A 21660-nucleotide genomic window follows, 5' to 3' on the forward strand; every position below is an offset into this window, starting at 1 on the left:
CGGCCGCGGGGCGGCAGCGGGCGCGGCCCCCTCCCCTGCGGCGCTCCGCTGCCCGCCGGTCCCGCTTCTCCTCAGCGCCAGGGCCGCCGCGGCCTCTCGCCCTCTGTCCCGGCGGAGCTCTTTGTCCCGGGGCTACGGTTGTGCAGTGTTCCCCCCCCCCGAGCTCCTGGCCGGTGCTTGTCCCGGATCTGACTCCCGTTGGGCGGCTGTTCTACTTGAAGCCCGGCCCGCAGCAGCGCTCTGCCTTCAGTGCCGGGCTCGCCCTCCCTTCGGCCTGTGCCCCCTCTCTGACACGGACTCGCCCCGGCCTCTCCCAGAGGTGCAGGGGTGCGGGCCCTCTCCTGCCCCCCGGAGCCTTAGTGCTGGGCTTTCGCTTCGCACTGGTTCAGTTTCGGGCTAAAACTTTTCCTGTCTGTTATAACTGATCAGAGGGGTGACAGCCAGGCATGCAGAAGGTGCCATACTGGAGCTACTAAGTTGATCAGAGGCTTGGAACATTTTTCTTAGGAGGAAAAGCAGAGAGCTGAGCTTGTTCGGCCTTGAGAAGAGGTGACTGAGAGGGGATTTCATTAATGTGTATAAGTATATAAAGGTGTGGGGGGGATGTCAGGAAGATGGAACTGGGCTCTTGGTGGTGCCAAGCAATAGGAAAAGAGGGAATGGGCAGAAACTGATGGACAGGAAGTTACACCTGAACATGGGGAAGATCTTCTGTGCCGTGCAGATGACTGAACTGGAAGAGATCGCCCTGAGAGATTGTTGAGTCTCCTATACTGGAGATAATCAAGAGGCATCTGGATGCAGTCCTGTGCAATGTGCTGTACGAGTACTCTGTTTGAGCAGAGAGGTTAGACCAGATGACCCTCTGTGGTCCCTTCCACCCTGACCAATTCTGTGATACCAGTCCTTTTTGCAGCCTCTTCCACGTGTGGTTCTCTTTTTTCTGAATGCTCTGAAGTCTTATCACTGTCAATTTGTTACTCTGCTGACTGACAATGCCCTTCCAGTCACCAGTGTTCCTGAGTTCTTTAGCTGGAAAATGAGTTAAAGTGTTGTACTCCGGGCTTGTATTTCAGGGTTTGTCAGTGGTTCTGTCTTCTTGGATATTCTTACCCATAACACAAGGTCTCGGTTGTTACTCAGTATCTAGTCTTCTGGCATATAGTGGTAGTGAATTCAGCATCATCTAGACACACATTTTTTATTGTGTGGTAACTATCATACTGATGTCAGGTAAATGTTTCCTCTGCTGCCTGGTATGAGATAAAGTAAACAAACATCTCTCTTTTCAATTTTCTCAAGTTCTTATTTTCTTTATAATGCAAGCAATTCCAACCCCCAGTTGTTTTTGTTTTGGTTTTTTTCTCCAATATTTTCTAGTTTTCACTCCTTTCATATCCCTCTCTGTGATGATGTAAAGGTATGTTTTCAAAACACAACATGTGCTACTCTGTGTGTTACTTAAACTGGCATTGTGCCATGATTTGCCTGATAGTTAAACTCACATGTTTTCTGTCCCACATCATACATTTTTTTGATGGCAGTTGGTTGTGGAATGGAAGACAATGATGGCTATATTTAGAACCTGGTTAGACATCTCAGTTGGTTTAATCCTCAATAATTATCAATATATTATTGGTGTTTATCAGTAATAAGCATCTGTTGTTCATTTTGTGTCTTACTGGTTTCCCTCAAGTTCCTTATATTTCTCTGAACTTGGCTTAGTTAAATAACACTGTTGTTGGATTGCTCATGTCCATTATCTCTTTCTCCTGATCATGGCTGCATGCATTACTTTGTATCTAATAAGAGAGATTTGATAGCCTAAGCCTTTGACCATGACAAAAACAGACTAATGATTCTTTATTCTGTGATTTTCTTCTCAGCAAGTTCTTGATCTCTGTTAGTTGTGACTTTTGTTTGCCTGTCTTTTGAGCCATGGTTTCTCAGAAATAGCAGCCTAGAGTAAGCATGAATGAGGGTCATCAGCGTGTCATCTGCTGTGCCATCACTGCTTGTGTGTTTGTTTATTCAGGAACTGCAAGGTAATTATTTTCCATTCCATGTGATCATGCACAGGAAGTTAATGCACAGTAAAAAACCTGAAAGTGCTTGGCTCATTTCTTTGAGTGCTTTATCAGGATGTGTTCTCATTCACCTGATTTTTAGTTTTTAGTGTGAACAGCTTACCAGAAGTGATGGTATGCCATTGGTTTTCTTCCCTTTTTTGCTGTTTTACATTCATAGACATCTAGCAGTTTTATGGGAGATAATTTTTAGGGTTTAATTGATGTTGGTACTATCTCCCAGGTATGTTACATTTTAGTTTTAATTAGTGTTTAAATCAGATTTCCAAGGACCTATATGCGGCTTTATTTCCGTCTGATAGTGTATTAGTAATAGTGTTGCTAAGCAAGGTTTTTTATGGCTTCTGTGGGGCTCATATTCATTGAGTGTTTGATCATGATGCTCTTGTCTCATGGTTGTGGCATCTAGAATTTCTAGATGACCTCAATGCATGTACTAATGAGGCCTGAAACTGCTATTGGTGAGACTGGGTTCATTCAGGTTAACAGGGATCTTTATCCTGGACAGGGTGAATTAATCTACATCACCCATTACCTTGCAGTTCACTTCTTTAAATATTGCTAGCTTTGTGCCACTTTCTGGTTTTACGGTGCAGCAGTTCCTCAGAATTACACATTTTCACATTTATTGCATTGTAGTAGAACTTCAGTCATTTTGATCAAAAGAACTTTTTCTGAATGCCTAGATCTGAAGTGATCAGGTTGCTTCAGCAATGATGTCTTGGCATCACCATCTCAGCAGCTGTCTGCTTTTCATGACCACTGAAAAACCATTCTCTTGGCAATTTTGCAATGGAAAGTGCTAGCACGATGCAGAAGAAAAGGCATGAGAAGTGTATCAGCAGCATTTTCCAGCCTCCTATTGATGCATATTATTCATCCTTTTCTAGACATACACATAGCATGCAGAACTGTGGGGTATTATGGACAATATCCATATTGCATATGAGAAAGCACCTTAAATTAAGAGTAATGCTTCTGGCTCAGGAAATGCCTCTGAGCTACAGCTTGTTGTAGTTGGGGAGGATAATCCGATGAAGAATTGTCATTGTCATTGTTTTACTCTTTCCTAGTTGTCTGTTACTGGCCTGTGTTGGTGATGACATACTAGGTGAAATGGATGCTTTGGTGCAGCGTAGTTCTCTTGAATCAGAACACTGTTACTTTTTAGAGATATTGGGGTTTTTTAATTGTGGATTTTACCATTTAATTTTATTCCCTTAAACTCTGTCACTTTACCCAGTCTAGCCTTTCAATCAATGCTCAGTCTAAACATACCATGGCCATATAAAATTATATGTCATGTTTTGAGTTGATAGCTTCATGCCACAGAAAATGTGGCTAAATTAAGAGTATTTTTTCACTGGTATGCTCTAGAATTTAGATTTGAAGATAAAGAAATTAAAAAAAAAGTTAGAGCATATACATGTAGAAAATGTGATGTCATACATTGTTCATTTCAGTCTCCCTCAGATTTATCCAATTGTTGTCTGTGCTCTGTATACTGGGCTCTTATTTTTAGAATTTTTTACCTATTATTCAGCCTAAAGAAATATCATCTCTTAGGTAACTAATTTGGAAAATGTTTTTTAATAGCCATTTCCAAAACTCTCTGACAGATTTGAACTTAATTGTGGAAGTAGGTAATCATCAGTTACCAGGGTTTCAGTAACGTTTTGAAGTTAATTTGGAAATTCTACTGAGGAGTTACAATTAGTGTCACAATGTAGTTTAGGTACTCAAATGACTTGGGATGCTTTGATATACATTTAAAATATCACTTTGTTACTGTTGGATCACCTAATTCAACATACGATTTTTTAATCTTCAAAAGCTGATGCATGGAGGCTTGAGTTGCAATCAGCTGTTACTGCATCACTTCTTTAGTGTAAGATGTAAGGTAAAACAGTAGAAGAGACAGTAGCTGCTGCCTCCTTTATACTTGTCCATGTTACTCAAAAAGGTTAGAAATCTTTTTAGAATTAAAGCTTAGCTTTTCAGTAGCTTGATGAGAGGCTTGTATGCAGACAGGGAAGGAGGGTTTTCAAGCATCTGTACAAAAACTAAATTGCAAATTTTCCAGGTAGAGAAGAAGAAACTGGAATTTATAGATGCTGAGCACCTAAATACTTCCAAACATCTGTGTTCCAGCTTTGAAATACATAGTAAATGGGCTCTGTATGAAATATTCATCACTTCTGCAGCTGTCTGAAGGTATTCAAATACTGCAGGGGATGCTGACTAGACTTCTTTGTCTTTTCCTGTCAATGAACAGTAATGTATTTTGGTTGCTCCAAAAGAAATCAGAGTACAAATCAGACACTAAATCAAGGTTTGCTACTAGGAAGAGAATGAACATGATCATTCTCTGTTCCAGAAGATGGAGAACAGAAGAATCTTCTGTGTGACTGTACAGTCTCATATCAGGTGCTATAGGAAGCAATTGTAACCTCCAGGCACTTTTCCCACTCTTCTCTTTTCTCAGCATCTTGTAAAGGATAGTGGTTTTCTTATGTAGCCATTGACTCTTTCATCATTGCAGCTCCTATTCTTGAGTGCCTTGGTTAAAAAAGCTTAGTTACATTCTTTGTGTTCCATAATGAATGACTAGATGTGTTTGTATGGGCTTGAGAAGTGGCAAAGTCAAAAAACTTTCAAGCACGATGTTGTTTTGCAAAAATTAGGGTGATGATAGATTTTTGTGTTTAAATAATGTAAACTTAGGGTTCGCATAATCAGTCTGTACAGAGGAGTATTATGAGTTAAAGTGGAAGGGCTAATAGAGAGAGAGGCTGAATGAAGGTGAAAAGGAACACAGAGAAGCAAGAAAATTGGATAGTTGAAGAAATGAGGAAATGGAGGGGAGGTATCCAACCCAACAGCCTTTACCAGGGTAGATGGAGGGTTGTAACTGTTGGGATGAAAAAGCAAAGGGCAATAAAGTGAAATTTTTCTAATAGTCAAACAAGTTGAAGCGACTAATTTATTACTGTTTAATGTGAGTGTTGGTTGTATGACAGAGTAACTCTCCTTTTAGCTGTAAATTTTGGAATGGTCTCAGACAGGTAAACAGTGAACCTGTTTTGCATATTGCTCATGAACATCTAACCTGAGCTAACCAGTTGCATAAAGCTTCATAGTTTCCATGTCTGTCTGTCTTCTGTGGTTTCTAATGTCCATTTCGTGGAAGATAGATGCTTATTTGAAACTATATAGAGTGTTGTTAAATTTTTTTTTTGCAGGGATCTTTACTGTATGTTATATTTGCAGGTAATCAAAGCTGATGTTTACATGATTGGATGACAAACTCTTATTTTAAAATGCTGTTTTCATATTTTCAACTGTACTGAGTTTAAATTTTCTATATTCTGTTGTGCTGTAGCCTCCTAACTTAAATCACACTAAAAATTAGCTAAAAATGCTAAATTACTCTGTTTTAGATGAGCTGACCTATATTTCCTTTAAACTTTTAAACTTGTGAATTCGGAGAACTCATAACTAAAAAATATTCCAATTTACTGTTGACAGTACTATTTCTGCAATTTTTTATTATTGCATAATAAATAATAATTTATTATTAAATAAAAATATTTATTATTGAAGGTGAATTCTAAAACTGCTCTGCATGTTGCTTTGAAATGCTAAGTTGTAACTGTATATAAAATACTGCAAAATTTTATTATTTTTCATAGGGAAGTTTTTACCTTTGAAGACAATGTTAGGACCAAGATATGATGAGCAGGTTGCTGAAGAAAATCGTTTTCACCCAAGTATGTTATCCAACTACTTAAAGAGTCTGAAGGTAAAGTTAAATTTTCTAATAACTGAAACATTGCTTTCCTTATTAATGTTTACTTAAGTGTTGCTTTTCAGATCTAAGGAAAAAGTGGTTGATGGCTTTGTTTGGGACACTTGTACAGAACATTTTTTTAATGTTTGTTTACATTTCCTTGTCTCCTCTGCAATTAATGGATTTCCGAAAGCATTTTCTTACAGGTTAGAGTTCTTGAGACTGAACAAACCCAGCTCTCTCTGCTGTTCCTCATAAGAGACACTGCATGAGCCTTGTTGCTCTTCTCTGTTCATCATCCAGCACCTCAATGTTCTTTTTGAAGTGAGGGGCCCAGAACTGAGCACAGCACTCGAGGTGTGGCCTCACCAATGCAGAGTACAGGGGCACAATCACTGCCCTGGTCCTGCTGGCCACACCATTGCTGATACAGGCCAGGTACCATTGGCCTTCCTGGCCCCTCGGGCAGCGCAGTGTTGGCTGACTCTGAGCCAGCTGCCCCCAGCCACCCCCGTGTCCCTTCCTGCTGAGCAGCTCTCAAGCCACTCTTCCCCCTGCCTCTAGCACTGCCTGGGCTGCTGTGGCCTGAGCACAGGACCCTGCACTTCGCCTTATTAAACCTCGTGGCATCCATCACTACAGACTTGTGGTTCTGGCTCACTTCTTCATCCTCTGTTTTGCCCATTTCTATCTGCGTGCTTCAGTTTGCATGTTGTTCTGCACTACAGCACAACTGACACATTAAAGGTGGGGAACAGGACCTCTCCAGCCTTTCACGTAGTTCTCTGGAGTGTTGTGGCCAGACTGGTGTATCTGGAGATGTGGGAAATGGGATTTTGAGCCTGCCAGGCAAAGAAAGGCCTACCACCTAATTAATTTAATTGGTTATTAAACTTTATATAGAAGCTCAGTGTCATTTGTTTTGATTGTATCTGAGATGAATCATGCAAATGGTGTTTTTTCTGTGGGTTTTTTCATTATTTTTTGCTGTTGATTGAAGTTAAATTAATACTGAATTTATTTAATAGTATCAGACCTGAAACATCAGAAGAATTAGATGACTAAAAGATGGGAATCCTCATTTTATTAATTTTGTTTAAGCTTAGGTATGAAGTAGATGGTGAACTAATCAGGGTAGCAGTGGTAGAAGGACCTGTGCAGTAATGTGATAAAGAAGTACGATCAGTGAAGCATATGTGCCTGTTCTTGGTGCTTGAACTGGTAGGATTTTTCTTGATAGAGTTCTTGCATCTGTGCTTTTATGCTCAGCTCTAATCACAGAGGATCAAACAGAGCTCTCTGTGAATAAAAAGATAAGAATCCTGAGGTTCAAAATATTTCCTAAGACAAGATTAAAACCAAACAAGGTTAAATGTTGATACCAAAAAATGTATATAGTTTATTTAACAGTAAAAGAAGTAAAGAGAAAGAAAGAAATAGAAAAAAGAGGTGGGAAGAGTGACAGGGACAGATCAAGTAGAAACATACTGCCCTTCTGAGGGTCCCAAGGACATCTTGCTGCTCCTCTCCCTCTGGTCTTGGTGGGGAGAGTGCCCTGCCACTAAGTATAGAACGCAGTGGATTAATATGCATTTGGGCCAGGTGGAAATGCCCAGGTGCCTCCCCTGAGTGGGGCAAAGTTTGACATTGTCCCTTGCAAGGCTCTGTGTCAGTTGCATCATTTCACATCACGTGCAGTGCTCTGGTACAGGGTCTGGGGAACCATTCAGGGGGCCTTTGATGGACCATGACCTGTCCTGCAGATGTGGCTTTGCTGGGGTGGGAGGCCCCACAGTTGTGCTAGTCTGTGCAGGGTGTTCACTGCCTCTGCCCAGAGGCTACACACCGAAAACCTCTCCTCCCCACCAGGCTGGGGAGAGTCTGTGCAGACCTGATAAGCCTGCTGCTCCACCCCGAAGCTGCTGGGCTTAATTCTCCTGTGGAAGTATTTCTCTTCCCCAGCCCAGACCTGAGAATAGTGCCACTTTTACCTTGTCTCTGATCAGCTTACAGTCCAGGGCCTCGGTCAGTGGGCCCATTCAGGGTGGGCTTTGGTGATGCAGCTTTTGTAGGTGTAGTTTCATTATACAGTTTTAATGGACAAAAATCCTTCATAAAAATGTTTAAGCCGTAATCTATAAAATTTAAGTCTCTGACGTGCATCTAAATTTTCCTGTTTTATCTATTATGTTATTTTTGACTCTGACTGGATTTGATAGGCATACCTGGAAATTTTCCCAAACCAGTCTTATTCATGTTTTAAAGGAATTTAAAATTCTGTATGTATTTTGAAATTACAAAGACCTTCTAAATTTCTAAATTTAATTTAACTTCTAGAATTTCTAAATGCTTGCCTCCTTAGTAATTTGCCACCAAAAAATAAAAAAAAAAAAAAAAAAAAATATATATATCATGGTGACACTTTGTAGGGTTTCCAGTAGTCACATCTGTCAGTTCTATGGTAATGCTACAAATTCATCATGTCTTGAGTGACATCAGATTAAAATTTGATAATAAAATCAGTAGCATGAGGATATCCACTTATATTTTGGTATTTTTGATTAACAAGCAGAACACAGAATTTCTCTCAAACTCAGTTCTCACCAAATCTATTATATTGTATTGGACCCTGGTATTGTTGATGAGTGTTTGCTGTTTGAAAACATACATATATATTTATATATAATATATATATATGTATTATTTGCTAAATTATGTAGTAGTTATTGGAGTGCTCTATCAGCAGCTTGCCAACAAGTCAGCAATTAAATAAATGTTAAATTGAGGAGCTTTGTAAGAGTGAGTTTTCCCACCCAAGGTGAAAGTAGCTTGCTGTGCGTGGTTCTTGTAATTTTATTGCAGTGTGGTTTTTTACTGCTAATATTTTGCAGAATAATTACTTTTGAAAACTGGTTATTACTTAAGTCCATATAATTTAGCTCCCAAATAAAAGACTTCAGCAGAAACTTTTACATCTAGATTTCTGTAACAGAGAGTTATTGCTGTTACCACAGATTTTTGAAGGTACTGGTTTTGCATTTTAGACAACATCTGTCTGGGTGGAACTGTCTCTAACAAGCTTCCTATGTGTTTCCTTTTTTCCTGGAGCTGGTGGCTGAAAATCTGAATGTTAGAAACTGATTTAATTAGCCATGGCAGCCCTATTTTTCTTCTGATCACCAATATTGGCATAGGATCTTAATGTTCTCTTAAACTAATTGCAGGAGTAATTGGTGACAGTGTGAATAATTTTTTTAAAAATTTGTTTCTTGAGTAGGTAGGTTAGTACAGTTTGTGTAAAGCATAAACAGGTAGATTTATTTCTGTCAGAAAAAGCTAGGACATTAGTTAACTGAAGAATGTTTGGGTAATAAATATTCTCAGGTTACAGAATTCCTATTAGGAAAACTACTTACCGATTTTCAGCTACATTATTGTTTTCACAGATACATTCAGTCGCTGATCTAAAGTATTTTCCTCACATAAGAAATGCAAGAAAAAAGTCCTGAGACTGGAGTGAATTCAGTGTATTGTAGTATGCTCTCTCCTTCCAGGGGAAGTGTGTTTTCAATCTCCAGTCTCTAAGGAGGGATTTCTGGGGTCATGCAGGGGAACCTAGGAAAGCCCATTTTATTGCACAGCAGCAGAAGAGCACATGCATGGGGCAGTAATAGCTGGGGATATCTGGAATGTGATTAAGTGAGGGGAAGGCTTTTATTTGGTTTCAGTGGTACCTGTGCTTTTTTTTTTGCATGGATATTTTGAAAATCATGGTCATATACTTTGATATGTTGTATAATCCCCGTGTTATTTAAAAAATTCTTTATAATTTTCTTGTGCTTTGCAGTCTCTGAATTGTAATGTGTTATGTGCAATCAATCCCATGGACTGAGAATGCAAATGATTATCTTTCTGCAAAGCAGGAAAACTACTTTCAGGTCTTATATGCTCTATATGCCATAAATACTTTAATAGCTTTGGATAAATTACACTCAATGCATATTTGGCTTACTGCTCCATGAAGTGTGTGAGGAACAGTGTCACTTCACATGAGCTTCATTTGTATATGACTGAAATGATCTATAATAATGGCAAAAGAATAGCAAGTGGGAAGTCCTACAGGCCTGAATTAAGTAGTCTTGGAGACATTTGCGAAATGCTGTAGGGAATGAAGTGGGAGGAAAGTAATAATTTAATTAATTGCCTTTGTCTAATTCCTACATAATTAATCACTGTCTAGGATGCTGTCAGTCTCCATGCTTAGCAGCTCAATTGGCACTCTGTATTTGAAGCTTCAGGTGCTGTAACATTGTTTTCAGGTGGACCCCCTTGTGAAGTGCTTTGTTTTTCTGCAAAACAGTAATAAGAGTAAATAAAGTATTCTGAATACAATATTCAAAGTTGACAATGAGAAATTCAGAACTGATCTGGATATTACTTTAGAAGTTTTAATACTGCTGACATAAAATTATGATGCTTTTTAATATTTATTAAATTAAAGTAATATGAAAATATATAAGTATTACAAATGTATCTCATCAGAAGTTTGAGTATCATGAAGAACTATCTCTGTAGTTAATTGGAAATTTTCCTTTAGGGGTGTACTAAACAACATATTCATGTGAAATAGCTGTTTCTGAACTGTATTCTAGTTATAATTGGAGTTTTCCTTTTCTGAATTGTGTGGAAGTGGTGGTGTACTTTGTAATTCTTCCAACTGCACTGCTAAATTATTGCCAGTCTGTTGGTCCTACCTAAAAGCGTGACATTGAGTTTTTTGTCCAAAAGCAATTGCTTTCACTTACAAGACAGGAAACCAGAAATAATTTTTTTGCTCAGGTGTGTTAGTGAGCTGATTTTGCACAGTAAAACTGGTAGGTTTGTTGTTGGAAATATTGTTTGCAACAAGGATTAGTAGGATATACTTTGATGCTCTGTGTGTTTTGTGCCACCCAGTGGAATTTCTACTTTCCATCCTTAAAACTGTAGCAACCTCCATGAGGCTCTTTAAAAGACCTATTTTCCAGCTATAAAATCAATAAAGATAGTAAAGAAAATAAAGAACTAAGTTGATGCACAAGGGCACACATTAGGGTAGAGTGGGAAAGGCATCCTGGATTCAGGCACACCCTGATGCCTGAGTAGTTGACACTGCCATCATAGCTGCTGAGAGAATGTTTGAATATCTGAAGTTGTTTTGCATTTTAGCTTGAAATAAGATGTTTTTAAAAATTTAATTAATCTGATTAATTTTAAACTTGAAAATGTGTTTGTTCTTTTGCATTGTTTTGCATTTTAATAGGTAGATTAAAATGAGTTGTTTTCTGAGAGTATACTTACATATAAGTCTCAGTAGTTAATTTTTCTTACTGTGCCAGTGTTTAGTATTCTGCTTTGTATAAAAGCACTTGAATCCATCATGTTTGTCTTTTTAGCATGTTAAAGTAATTCTTTGCCAGACTTTCCTGCTGTTAGGAAAATTTTCTTATTTAGAATCATTAGTTCGAGCAAAATGAAGTTTTTGAATTGATGGCTGATGTTAATTTAGACACCAGCTTTCACAAAGAAATGCAGATGTCTGTAATGGTGGTAAAATACAGATTTTACAAACCAATGCAATATTTAATGCTTTTTAAACATACAAATGTTTCCCGTGGTTGCTTTTAATTATTATGTTTTTAGACATTTAGTATTTATACGCTGGTGTTTGAACCACATATGTGTTTATTTTTCTATTTTTTTATTTTTTTATTTTATTTTTTTAGGTTAAAATGGGCTTGCTGGTAGACTTGACCAATACCATTAGATTCTATGACAGAAATGATATAGAGAAAGAGGGAATTAAATATATAAAGCTCCAGTGTAAAGGGTAAGTTGCGTGCACTTTTTAATTATTTCTTTGGCTTTTAATTTGAAAGATCACACTGAATAAATTAATTTTTTTTTCTCTTTTTCCCTTTTTCCCCAGGTGTCTCCTAATCCATGTGTTCTTGTCTTTTTCAGGCATGGTGAGTGCCCTACACCTGAGAATACAGAAACATTTATCCGTGTATGCGAACGCTTCAGTGATAAGAATCCTTCAGAGCTTATAGGTACATCTTATATCAATCTCATGCCCATCATTGGTTTTTATTCTTAGTTTGTTTCATATTTGCTTGTAACTGCAGTCTCTTATTCTTAGAAGTGTGAGCAAAGGAATTTCCTCAGTAGTGCTTATGCATATCTAAATTTGATTTTACTGCAAAACAAATATATTTCTTTTTTTTTACAGAAAGTAGTATGTTTCTGCATCCATCAGTTTGATAACACCTGTTGACTTAATGCAGAAAATTATACAGGCCTAAGAGCTGTCTACAAATACATGATACTTCCACTGTGGTTTTGTAACTTCTGCTGATACAAATGCAAGCTATGTATTATGTTGACATTTGGTGGTCTGGTTTACTTGAAGTCATATTTGGTAACTGAATTATCAGAGACTTTTTAGGAAGTCTCACAAAACTGGTAGTAGATTCTAGGCAAAGTTTCTCTTCTGTGGTATACTGTCTTGCACTGAATATTTGAATGTTCTAAGAGTACTTTTTTTTTTCTCAGAAATAAATTCAGAGTTTAATTTGCACACCTTCTAGTTTTAGTTAAAACTATTTTACTTTGATTTTTGTCAATCATATTAGTGTTCATCTCTATCTGCAAACTGTCAAAGACAAGAAATTACTTTGCAAGTGCGTTTCCAGAGTCAAAATGGATGTCGTCCTCAATCCTCTTGGATGATAATTTTGCAGCCCTCTTGAATCTGAGTGTCTGTGTGACTTAGGACTACATGGAACAATTTTGTACAGGTGTCATTACTAAGAGCTTGGTAAACTAAGCTGGTATGTTCATGCAGTTTAGGATTCATCCAGGTACATGGTAGGATAGCTGAAGTTATTGGAAGGTACCTGTGGAAATCAGTTACTCAGTTGCTCTTCTTTAGAACAGGGCCAGCTAAAGGAGCTTCCTCAGGACTGTGCCCATTTGGCTTTTGACAGCCTCTAAGCTTGGAGACTACACAACTTTTTCTGGCAGCCTCTTCCAGTGTTTGCTCTTACAATATACAGGGGATTTTTTCTCATATTGAAACATAATTTGTTGTATTTCAATTTGTAGCCATTGCTTCTTGTTCTGTTGCAGGATGCAATACCACTGAGAATTTTAATACCATTGAGAAATTTAATTTGGTCACACATTTTTTTCACCTAGTTTTCTTTTAGATACTTGCTTAGTTTATTGCACACAGAATGCAGTTTAATTCAAGATTGTTGTGATTTAACTTCAGCTAGCAGCCAGCACAGCTGCTCCCTCACTTCTCCACTGGTGGGACTGCGGAGAGAAGTGGAAGGGTAAAGGTAATGTACAAGTTGAGACAAAGACAGTTCCATAGGGAAAGCAAAAGCTGCACACACAAGTAAAACAAGGAATGAATTCACAGCTTCCCATGGGCAGGCAGGTGTTCAGCCATCCCCAGGAGAGCAGGGCCCCATCACACCTCACAGTGATTTGGGAGCACAAATGCCATCACTTTGCATGTCCCTCCATTCCTCTTTCTTCCTCCCACTCTATGCACTGAGTGTTCTATGGTGTGGAGAATCCCTTTGGTCAGTTTGTGTCACCTGTCCCAGATGTGTCTCCTCCCAACTTCCCAGGCACCCCCAGTGTCCTCCCCAGCATGGCAGCACGAAAAGCAGAAAAGGTCCTGGCTCTATGTAAGCCTTGCTCAGCAATAACAAAATCATCTCTGTATCATCAACCCTGAGTTCAACACAAATCCAAGACAACCCCACACCAGCCACTGTGAAGAAAATTAACTCTGCTTCAGTTGAAACCAGGAGAGAGACCTGTGTGTTCTTCTCTGAATGGTAACACAACTATGTGGTTTAAAAAATGAGGGACTGCCAAATGGGAGTGAGTGGAACCAGTGACCAACAGTATTCAAAAACTTACGCCAGAAGCAAGATATTGTTGGTGACTGATCCTACTCACTTTTCTTTCAGCAATTACTTATTTTCTTTTTTGCAATTCTTACACTTGGTCCTCCAGTAATATTTTAGAACTTCAGATAGTGGTTATGGTCAGCAGTTTATATAGTGCATGGATAGCATGGTAATATCCTATAAGTAGCAGACCCATTCAGTTGGTATTTCAACTTATAAAATGCCATTTTTAGTGCTGAGTCACTAACTTTTTTACTTTATTTTGATGAATTGTGGAATATTTTTCTGTTATTTAGACATTTCACCTCTATAGGGGAAAAAAGTCAATTAGTGTTAAGGAGAAAATAGTATGTTGACTAAACTTTTGAAGAACATGTTGTTTAGGATTTCATAGTAAAAGAGGAATGTTGGAATTTTCAATTTTCCTTTTGTGAATTACTGAAATTTGTTATTTTGGGCACTTGTTTCCTTTGACAGAGCATCAGAAGGACTGGTGTGGAGGATGTTTATCAAAAGTGAAAGTGGTTTAGAGCAGTGATAGTACTGCACCCTGTGTGATCTTTCTCTTCCAAGCCATTTGGTCTCATGCTGAGGTGCTTATCTTTGTCATATGTATACAATTATCAACTTAACCTTGGCAGCAGTAACAGCTGCAGGATTTAGTGATAGCAATTTTGTTCTCAGTGTCATCATTAGCTCTGAAAAGAGTCTAAAATGTGAATGATAAGTGATGAAAATTTTTAATTCATCTAGCACAATATAGGAAGGAAATTTCATTTTTGCAGCATGAGGGACAGGAGTATGCCTGCCAACCTTAAGGAAGTGACATGAAAAAATTTTGCTTCAGCAGAAAACAAAGGAGAAATGATTGTTAGGAATAAATTATATAATGAAGCTAAAATTAATTCAATTTGACACAAGTTACACAGTTTTTAGTATTTTTAAATGGTTAGAAATGATGAATCAAAAAAATTAATGGTCATTTTTACCTTGCTTTATCAAGAAGGGAAGGGCAGGTACAGGCACAAAAACCTGATCCTATTACAGTTAGTACATACTTTTTTACCCGTGTAAAGCTGGTTTGGTTTATTTTCATCAGTCTACTTTTTGCAGGTACTTCTTTGGTTCTCCAGTTGAAAAAGTTTGTACTTCAGTGTAGAGGAGTGTAAAAAAAAAAAATAGATATTCGCATTTTGTTTGAATACGCATCAAGTGAATTGTTACTAAATTTTCTTTACTAGGTGTGGTACAGAAATGAGAAAGTGAATTAAATCTTAAGTGGCTTGCTTCGTGGTGTTGTGTTCCAGGCCTTGCACTTTGGGTCACAACAACCACAGATAATTAGCAGGTAATGCTACAGGCTTGGGGAAGAGCAGCTGGAAGTCTGCCTGGCAGAGAAGGACCTGGGTGTGCTGGTCTACTGACCATCAGTGTGCCCAGGTGGCCAAGGAGGCCAATGTCCAGCAGGATTAGGAAGTGATGGTCCCCCAGTACTTGGCACTGGTGCTTAGGCATTGACATGCTGGAGTGCATCCAGAGGTCAACAGAGCCAGTGCAGGGTCTGCAGCACAACCCACAAGGAACTGGGATTGTCTAGCCTGGTGAAGAGGAGACTCGGAGTGACCTTATCACTCTATACAATTGCCTGAAAGGAGGTTGTAGCCAGGGTCTTGGTGTCTTTCTTCAGGCAACCAGTGACAGGGCAAGAGGAAATGGTCTTAAGTTACACCAGAGAGGCCTAGGACATTAGGAAAAAAATTTCTTCACCAAAAGGTGAAGTTGTCAAGCACAAGAACAAACTGCACAGGGAAATGGTTTGGTCCCCATCCCTGGAGGTATTTAAAAGCTGTGTAGATGTGGCACTTAGGGACAAGGCTTAATGGTGGACTTGGCAATACTGGGTAAGTGGTTGGATTCAGTGTACTTAAGAGCCTTTTCCAAACTAAACAATTCCATGATTCTCTGGTAACAACTGAAAAATATTAAGAATAATTGCTCTTGGTGTTAGTGGAAAGTTTAATGATATTTATAATTTAAAATTAAGTAGGAGGAAGAGGCAACATCTTGCCTGAATCCTTCATGACATTTTTAATAGCACAAAATTTGAGGCTGGTCTGCTCATCACTAGGTGGTGCTGTTGTCTTGAGAGAAAAATGCAATGCTTTTGACGGTGTATCCCTCCTTTCACTGGGGGATGAGTTCAGTAAAACAGAGACTGAAGACTTAATTATTTTTTTTCACATTGAAAAGATAAGTAATTCAAGATGATTATACTGTTGCATAGTTTTCTTTTTGTAGATTCTTAATTTTTTTCAAAATTAGTAAGTCTGGTCTTAGCGTGGTAATAGCAAATTTGAGATAGAATTGTGGTCTATTGGCACCCCTTTCAATTTTGAGGTAAGGTAATCTGAATATGATTTTTTGCCTGATGGTATAAAATGAATGTCATGCTTGTTGAATCCATGGAAAACTCAATCAATTAATTTGATTATATTGCCTCCTGACAAGAATTTGAGCAGACTTGTGAATCTTATCTGTATTAGCCATATTTCAGTCACATTAAGTTAGTGCTCTTGATTGTGATGAACTGAAGCATTCTATACCCTTACTACTGCTGATTTTCAGAAAGAATGTAATAAATTGCCTTTTAGGCTTCTGTGCCTTATGTGGTGTCTGCTGCCGTGATGAGAAGAGAGATAACAATTTAATGTTACAGATCGGAGTGGAAGGATCTAAACTCACGTTCGATACTAAATACGTTTGTTAAAATCACTTGCAAGTGATTATGCCCTTTTCTTGTCTTTTCTAGGTGTCCATTGTACACATGGTTTCAATAGAACTGGATTTTTGATCTGTGCCTTTTTGGTCGAGAAGTTGGACTGGAGGTAACTTTGAATGTTAATTTCTGGGGGTTTGTGGAATGTGGCCAAAGGGTTCTTCAGTATGCTTCACTCATTGTCCTGACAGCTATGCTAGTATATTCAGTGTTGCTTGTTTTATAGCTGCCTAATAATTTTGAATAAACAGCCCATATTAACATTTTTTGTATCATCCCTTGGTAGCTTAGCCTGTTGCAGTCAAGAATTCCAGGTCTGGTAGGTCGAGTCACAGCTGTACTTGCTGTGTGTGGGCCTTTAGCAGTGTATATATCATATTGTGTCTTTCCCATGACATATCCTACACTTTAAGTAAGAATGTAGAGTTCAGGGATTCCTGAAAGATTATTCCCTGTACTTTTTAATCTTTCTCATGTAGGTGTGCATGTAGGTTTTTGTGCTTTTTTGAGATCTGAAGAGATTAACTAGAGCAACATCAGAGTAACATACATACTTCTGAAGGATTGGGGGCAGACAAAGCCCTTGTTTTCAGCTTGTTTTTTCACTGAAGTCTACAGCATGCTTCTATACAGACTCACCCTTTGTTTCCTTCTTTTAAAAATGTGGGGTCCTTCATACAGAGTAATTATCTTTTTTAGATAACATTAGTTTTAAAAGAAACTCCAAACCAAAAGAATGCCTGTATCATCCTGTTGGACATAACTTTTGCATAACTTCTGTTTTGTAATATTTACAAAATATTTACTTCTTGATGGAGTCCTGTGAAAGTCATGTTTCTTGACTAGCCCATTAAACATTGTGATGATATTTCTTATGTATGGTCCTTTAAGTGAAGAAAATTCTGCTCCTGTTGCAGAATTTTCTTGTGACTAGACATACAGTTATTACGCTTAGCATACATGTGCAAGCTGTTTGCAAAGAACTAGATCATTGCTGTCTGTTATTAAACCTTTTAAAAGGTTTTATAGGTAAAAAAGTTAATTTTTTACCTATAAAAAGGGTAAAATTTTAAGGTAAAAATTGTTCAAATGAAGACATTGGAGTAATGGAGACGGAAAACCATTAGTAATGGATGTCTGAATATTTGCAGGATCCTAGGTGTACATAGGAAGTAGACACAGACACAAATGTCCTTATTCTCTCCTGATTCTCAGTGTTCCTATGAATTAAAAAATTTGTACGCTTTTAATCAAAAAATTTAAAAGTAGCATGCAGTAATGAGACTTAGAATTGATCCTTTGTTCTGGGGAGGAAAGGCACTTGAATCTCTTTGGAACTCTTGCTTTTATGCTGCCTCTGTTTTCAAACCTTGGTGGGAAAAGCCTTAAAACTCAACAGCCATGTCTTATTTTTTTTGCTTCGGGTGTTTAATTGTATCAAATTTGTTCATCTCTGTCAGATTATTTTAATAGAACAACCAGATATCCCCTGGCAGGAAAAAATGTCCACAGCAAAGGAACAATTTTGGCAAGATGGTAGTTAATGCTGAGCATTGTATCAAGATAAATCTAATTTGCTGTATCATTCTTTAAAACAAGGCACTGTTTCTTGCTAATGAGGAAATAATATCTTCCTGATGGAAAAATCCATCCGTATTCATTCCTTAAGCATACGGTGTAGGAGTGTTGCTGCTGTTTTGTGTACAGTGAGGTATATTTTATAGTTCGTTTAGAGAAAGGCCTGAAAGCTCTTCAGCTTTCTGACCAATAAGGTCAGAAACCTTACTTGATTTTCTTTTCAACAACTCATTTTTCCCAAAGACTGCTGTGTTTCTAGAACTTGGAAAATTGTTTTCTTTCAACTAGGGTTCTGTATTTGAAATCTGTGCCACCTCTTTTGGCTTTCATTGCCATCTATTCCAGAAGATTATAGAGTTCTTCTAATATCATCAGAGAAAAAATTGAGCATTTTTCAGACCCTATAACTTTTGGTTTGTTTTGTCCTTTTAGTGGCATTCATTACAGAAGATGTGAAATAATTTAAGAAAGATAACAAAGTAAAAAAAATGTCTTCTGAGAAAGAAATTAGGAGTCTTAAAAAACAGAATGGGGAAGAAAGGTCCTAAGTAACTCAGACTCTTCAACTGTCATTTTTGAAATGACATCATGTGATAGTGTCACTCTGGAGAATGTCTTGTTTTCTCCTCTTACAAAGATCAGAGGAGTGAATCAACCTTACTGGTTCTTAGACACTGTTTCTGTCTATTCTGGAAAATTTACCTCTTATAGTTCTCAGGCTCCATTCTATGCTGTACAGATTAGACAAAAAAAAAAAAATTCAAAACATTTTGAATTAATTATGTGAAAAAAACACCCCCAAAAGTCATAGAATGTAGTATGTGCTTTTGTTCCAGTATGTGATTTTTGCTTGTCAAGAAGCCTAACAGGGACATCTCTCTATTTTTGTGGTTTCTCCTCTCCCCTATGTAGTAAGGTTTTAAAATGTTGATCCTTGGTGCATTATTGCTCTTCACAGCCTTGATAAATGGAAGACAGAATTATATCCAATGTTTTTAGTTAAACATTTTCATAGGATCTGTGAATGGCAACAATAAAACCCTTGTGTTGTGCTCACTGTTATATGTTTTTGAGAGTTTTCTGGTTGTCTGGTAAAGATGCATGACTGTTAGTTTTGGTTTCTAATTTTTTTGTGGCCCAGCCTCCAATTTATTTGAGCAAGATTAAGTATTAGGTGCATAGTAAAAGGCTTCTGAACCACAGTCCTATTATGAGAAATTCTGGAAAGAGGAGTAATTAAAACCTTTAGTGTGGATTTTCCCAGTATGACGGCAAAATCTCTAATGAGAGGAAACACAATTCTTAGCAGAGAAAAATGTAACCACATTTGAATTGAAGCATTTGCATTTTTCTTCATTAAGTTTATTGATATGTTTCTTTGGTCTTTTTTTTTTGTTCATGCAGTCCTCGGGTATTTACCTGCATGTTTAATTGCTTCTCTGTAGCAATAAAAAAAGTTTTATCTGTGATAAAACAGTGATCAGCAGACCACTAGGAGCTACAATAAGGACTCAAAGCAGCCTGAGCTGCAGTTACTTGAGAACATTTGCAGTGCCTACAGAGTTATACAGAATCCTGTGCAGGAGCAGCTGCTACCAGACTGATCTAAGCATGGGCTTGCAAATATAAAGAATGTTTTTGCAAATACCACTTCAGAATTTGTATTGATTCACAGTCCCAATAATTCTTTGTTGAGGCATGACATAACTAAGACATGTAAATTAAGAATCCACAGTGATTTTCTTTTTTTTTTTTTTTTTTTTTTTACAGTATTGAGGATGCTGTGGCTACTTTTGCTCAGGCCAGACCTCCAGGTATTTATAAAGGTGACTATTTGAAGGAATTATTCCGTCGTTATGGTGATGAAGATGATGCACCAGCACCACCAGAGCTTCCAGAATGGTGCTTTGATGAAGATGAAGAGGAGGATGATGATAATGGTAAAACTGGAGGCCCTGAATCAGAACCCGGATCATCAAGCTCTTACTTTGGCAAGAGGAGAAAAGAACGCCTAAAACTGGTAACTTTGATTTGGAACTTAATATTCTAATTGCTAAACATAATTTCATAACCTCATACTCATCAGTTACCTCATCATACATGCTGTACAAGTGTCACTGCTCTTGCAAATGGGCACTAGAAGCATTGTCTGTAATTGGAAAAAATTGTAGATCCATTGCAAACTTTTTTTGTATTTCCCATGTCAACCTTGAACTTTAATATTCAGCACCTCAACTATTCCAGTTGTAAAAATGACTTAAAAGTTTTCTAATATAACAAATTTTTGAGATACTAAAGTGCGTCTTAATTATTCAGTCTGTCTTTAGAGACAAAATATTATTAGAGTTGGGTGGAAACATCTCTTGTTTTTTTATAGTCATGCAGATGAAATTCAGAATTTTTAAAATTCATTGCTCATTTTGGTAAATAGTCTTTGGGAAATTTTGTAGGATTGAAAATTGGATTAGCAAAAAACAATATGAGCTTAAAAAAACCAAGGTAGCTTTGAAATCATATTGTTTTCAAAGCTATTTTAGCTTTATAAGAAATTTGGGTGATCTTACTGTGATTTCTGACATGCATCTGCATATTTCTGATGAAATAAGTTACTGTAGTTACCATGATATGGAACTAATACTCAAGTACAAAGAATATATTTGTATCATCTGAAGACTAATGGCTCAGTTCTCTTCAAATTCCTGACTCTTTTTCTTTGCTTTTTTATTAGCAAATAAAGTAGGCTAGACTATTGCTGAGTGCAAAAGTAGATTTTTTTTTTCCATAATACTGAATTATATTAGTTGTGTGTTGAGGTGTGTTTGTTTGCAAACACTTGGAAATTCTCATACTGAAATAGGCTGCAAAAAAGTGTTTTGTTGTTACTGCAGCTGGTCAACAAGATTTACATGTGGAGTATGGAAAATACTAGCCTGACAGGAACACAGTCTAAAGAAGCAAGATGAACTTTGAAAACTTTCAAATTATCTTTCATCTGGCATGAAAAATTTCCCACAACCTGAAAACGTAGTAAAAGTATATTCAGAGGGTATGGTCACTTCCTCCATTAGCCTTGCAGTAAAACATTGATACCTAAATATTTTTTGGGGGGCTGAAACCTTAAAGTTTTTTTGATGTGCCTTCTGATGCATAAGGAATTGAGGTGTTATGATGAGTTACAACAACAGCCTCTTTTCAGCAATTACAAAACTCAACTGGTCTATTTAACAGGAATGATACTGTAGTCCCAGGCTTTTTCTTGTCTGCCACCATAGTTTTGTTGAAAGCTGGAAGCTAAATTATACGAATAAGCATATTAATAACTAAAAGTTAATTATGAGATAACTTGTGAAAGAAAGAATCATCTAGTTAATATGCATATTCGTATAATTCAGTTTTGCAGCTCTGAAGGAACATTCTTTGACATGAAGAGGAGGAACGGGCAGAATTCTTTACCATGGT

The 21660-nt window shown here is 37.5% G+C and overlaps 1 protein-coding gene across 5 annotated transcripts in view; it reads left to right on the top strand.

The window, feature by feature from the left end:
- The first annotated feature begins 371 nt into the window (after positions 1–371).
- RNGTT (RNA guanylyltransferase and 5'-phosphatase) overlaps positions 372–21660 on the top strand; it is a 169723-nt gene continuing 148434 nt past the window's right edge. The window contains exons 1-6 of one of the 5 annotated variants that reach the window (XM_015621378.3): positions 372–549; positions 5780–5889; positions 11643–11746; positions 11881–11969; positions 16657–16732; positions 19972–20221. In XM_015621378.3, the coding sequence (XP_015476864.1) occupies positions 5803–5889; positions 11643–11746; positions 11881–11969; positions 16657–16732; positions 19972–20221 (606 nt within the window). In that variant the 5' untranslated portion in view covers positions 372–549; positions 5780–5802. Of the gene's footprint in view, positions 550–4035; positions 4302–5779; positions 5890–11642; positions 11747–11880; positions 11970–16656; positions 16733–19971; positions 20222–21660 lie in introns of those variants that run through there. The other 4 variants (XM_015621380.3, XM_015621381.3, XM_015621377.3 and 1 more) reach the window with 4 other exon arrangements.

This window comes from Parus major, chromosome 3, assembly GCF_001522545.3.
Source record: "Parus major isolate Abel chromosome 3, Parus_major1.1, whole genome shotgun sequence".
In the NCBI taxonomy this organism is placed as follows: domain Eukaryota; kingdom Metazoa; phylum Chordata; class Aves; order Passeriformes; family Paridae; genus Parus; species Parus major.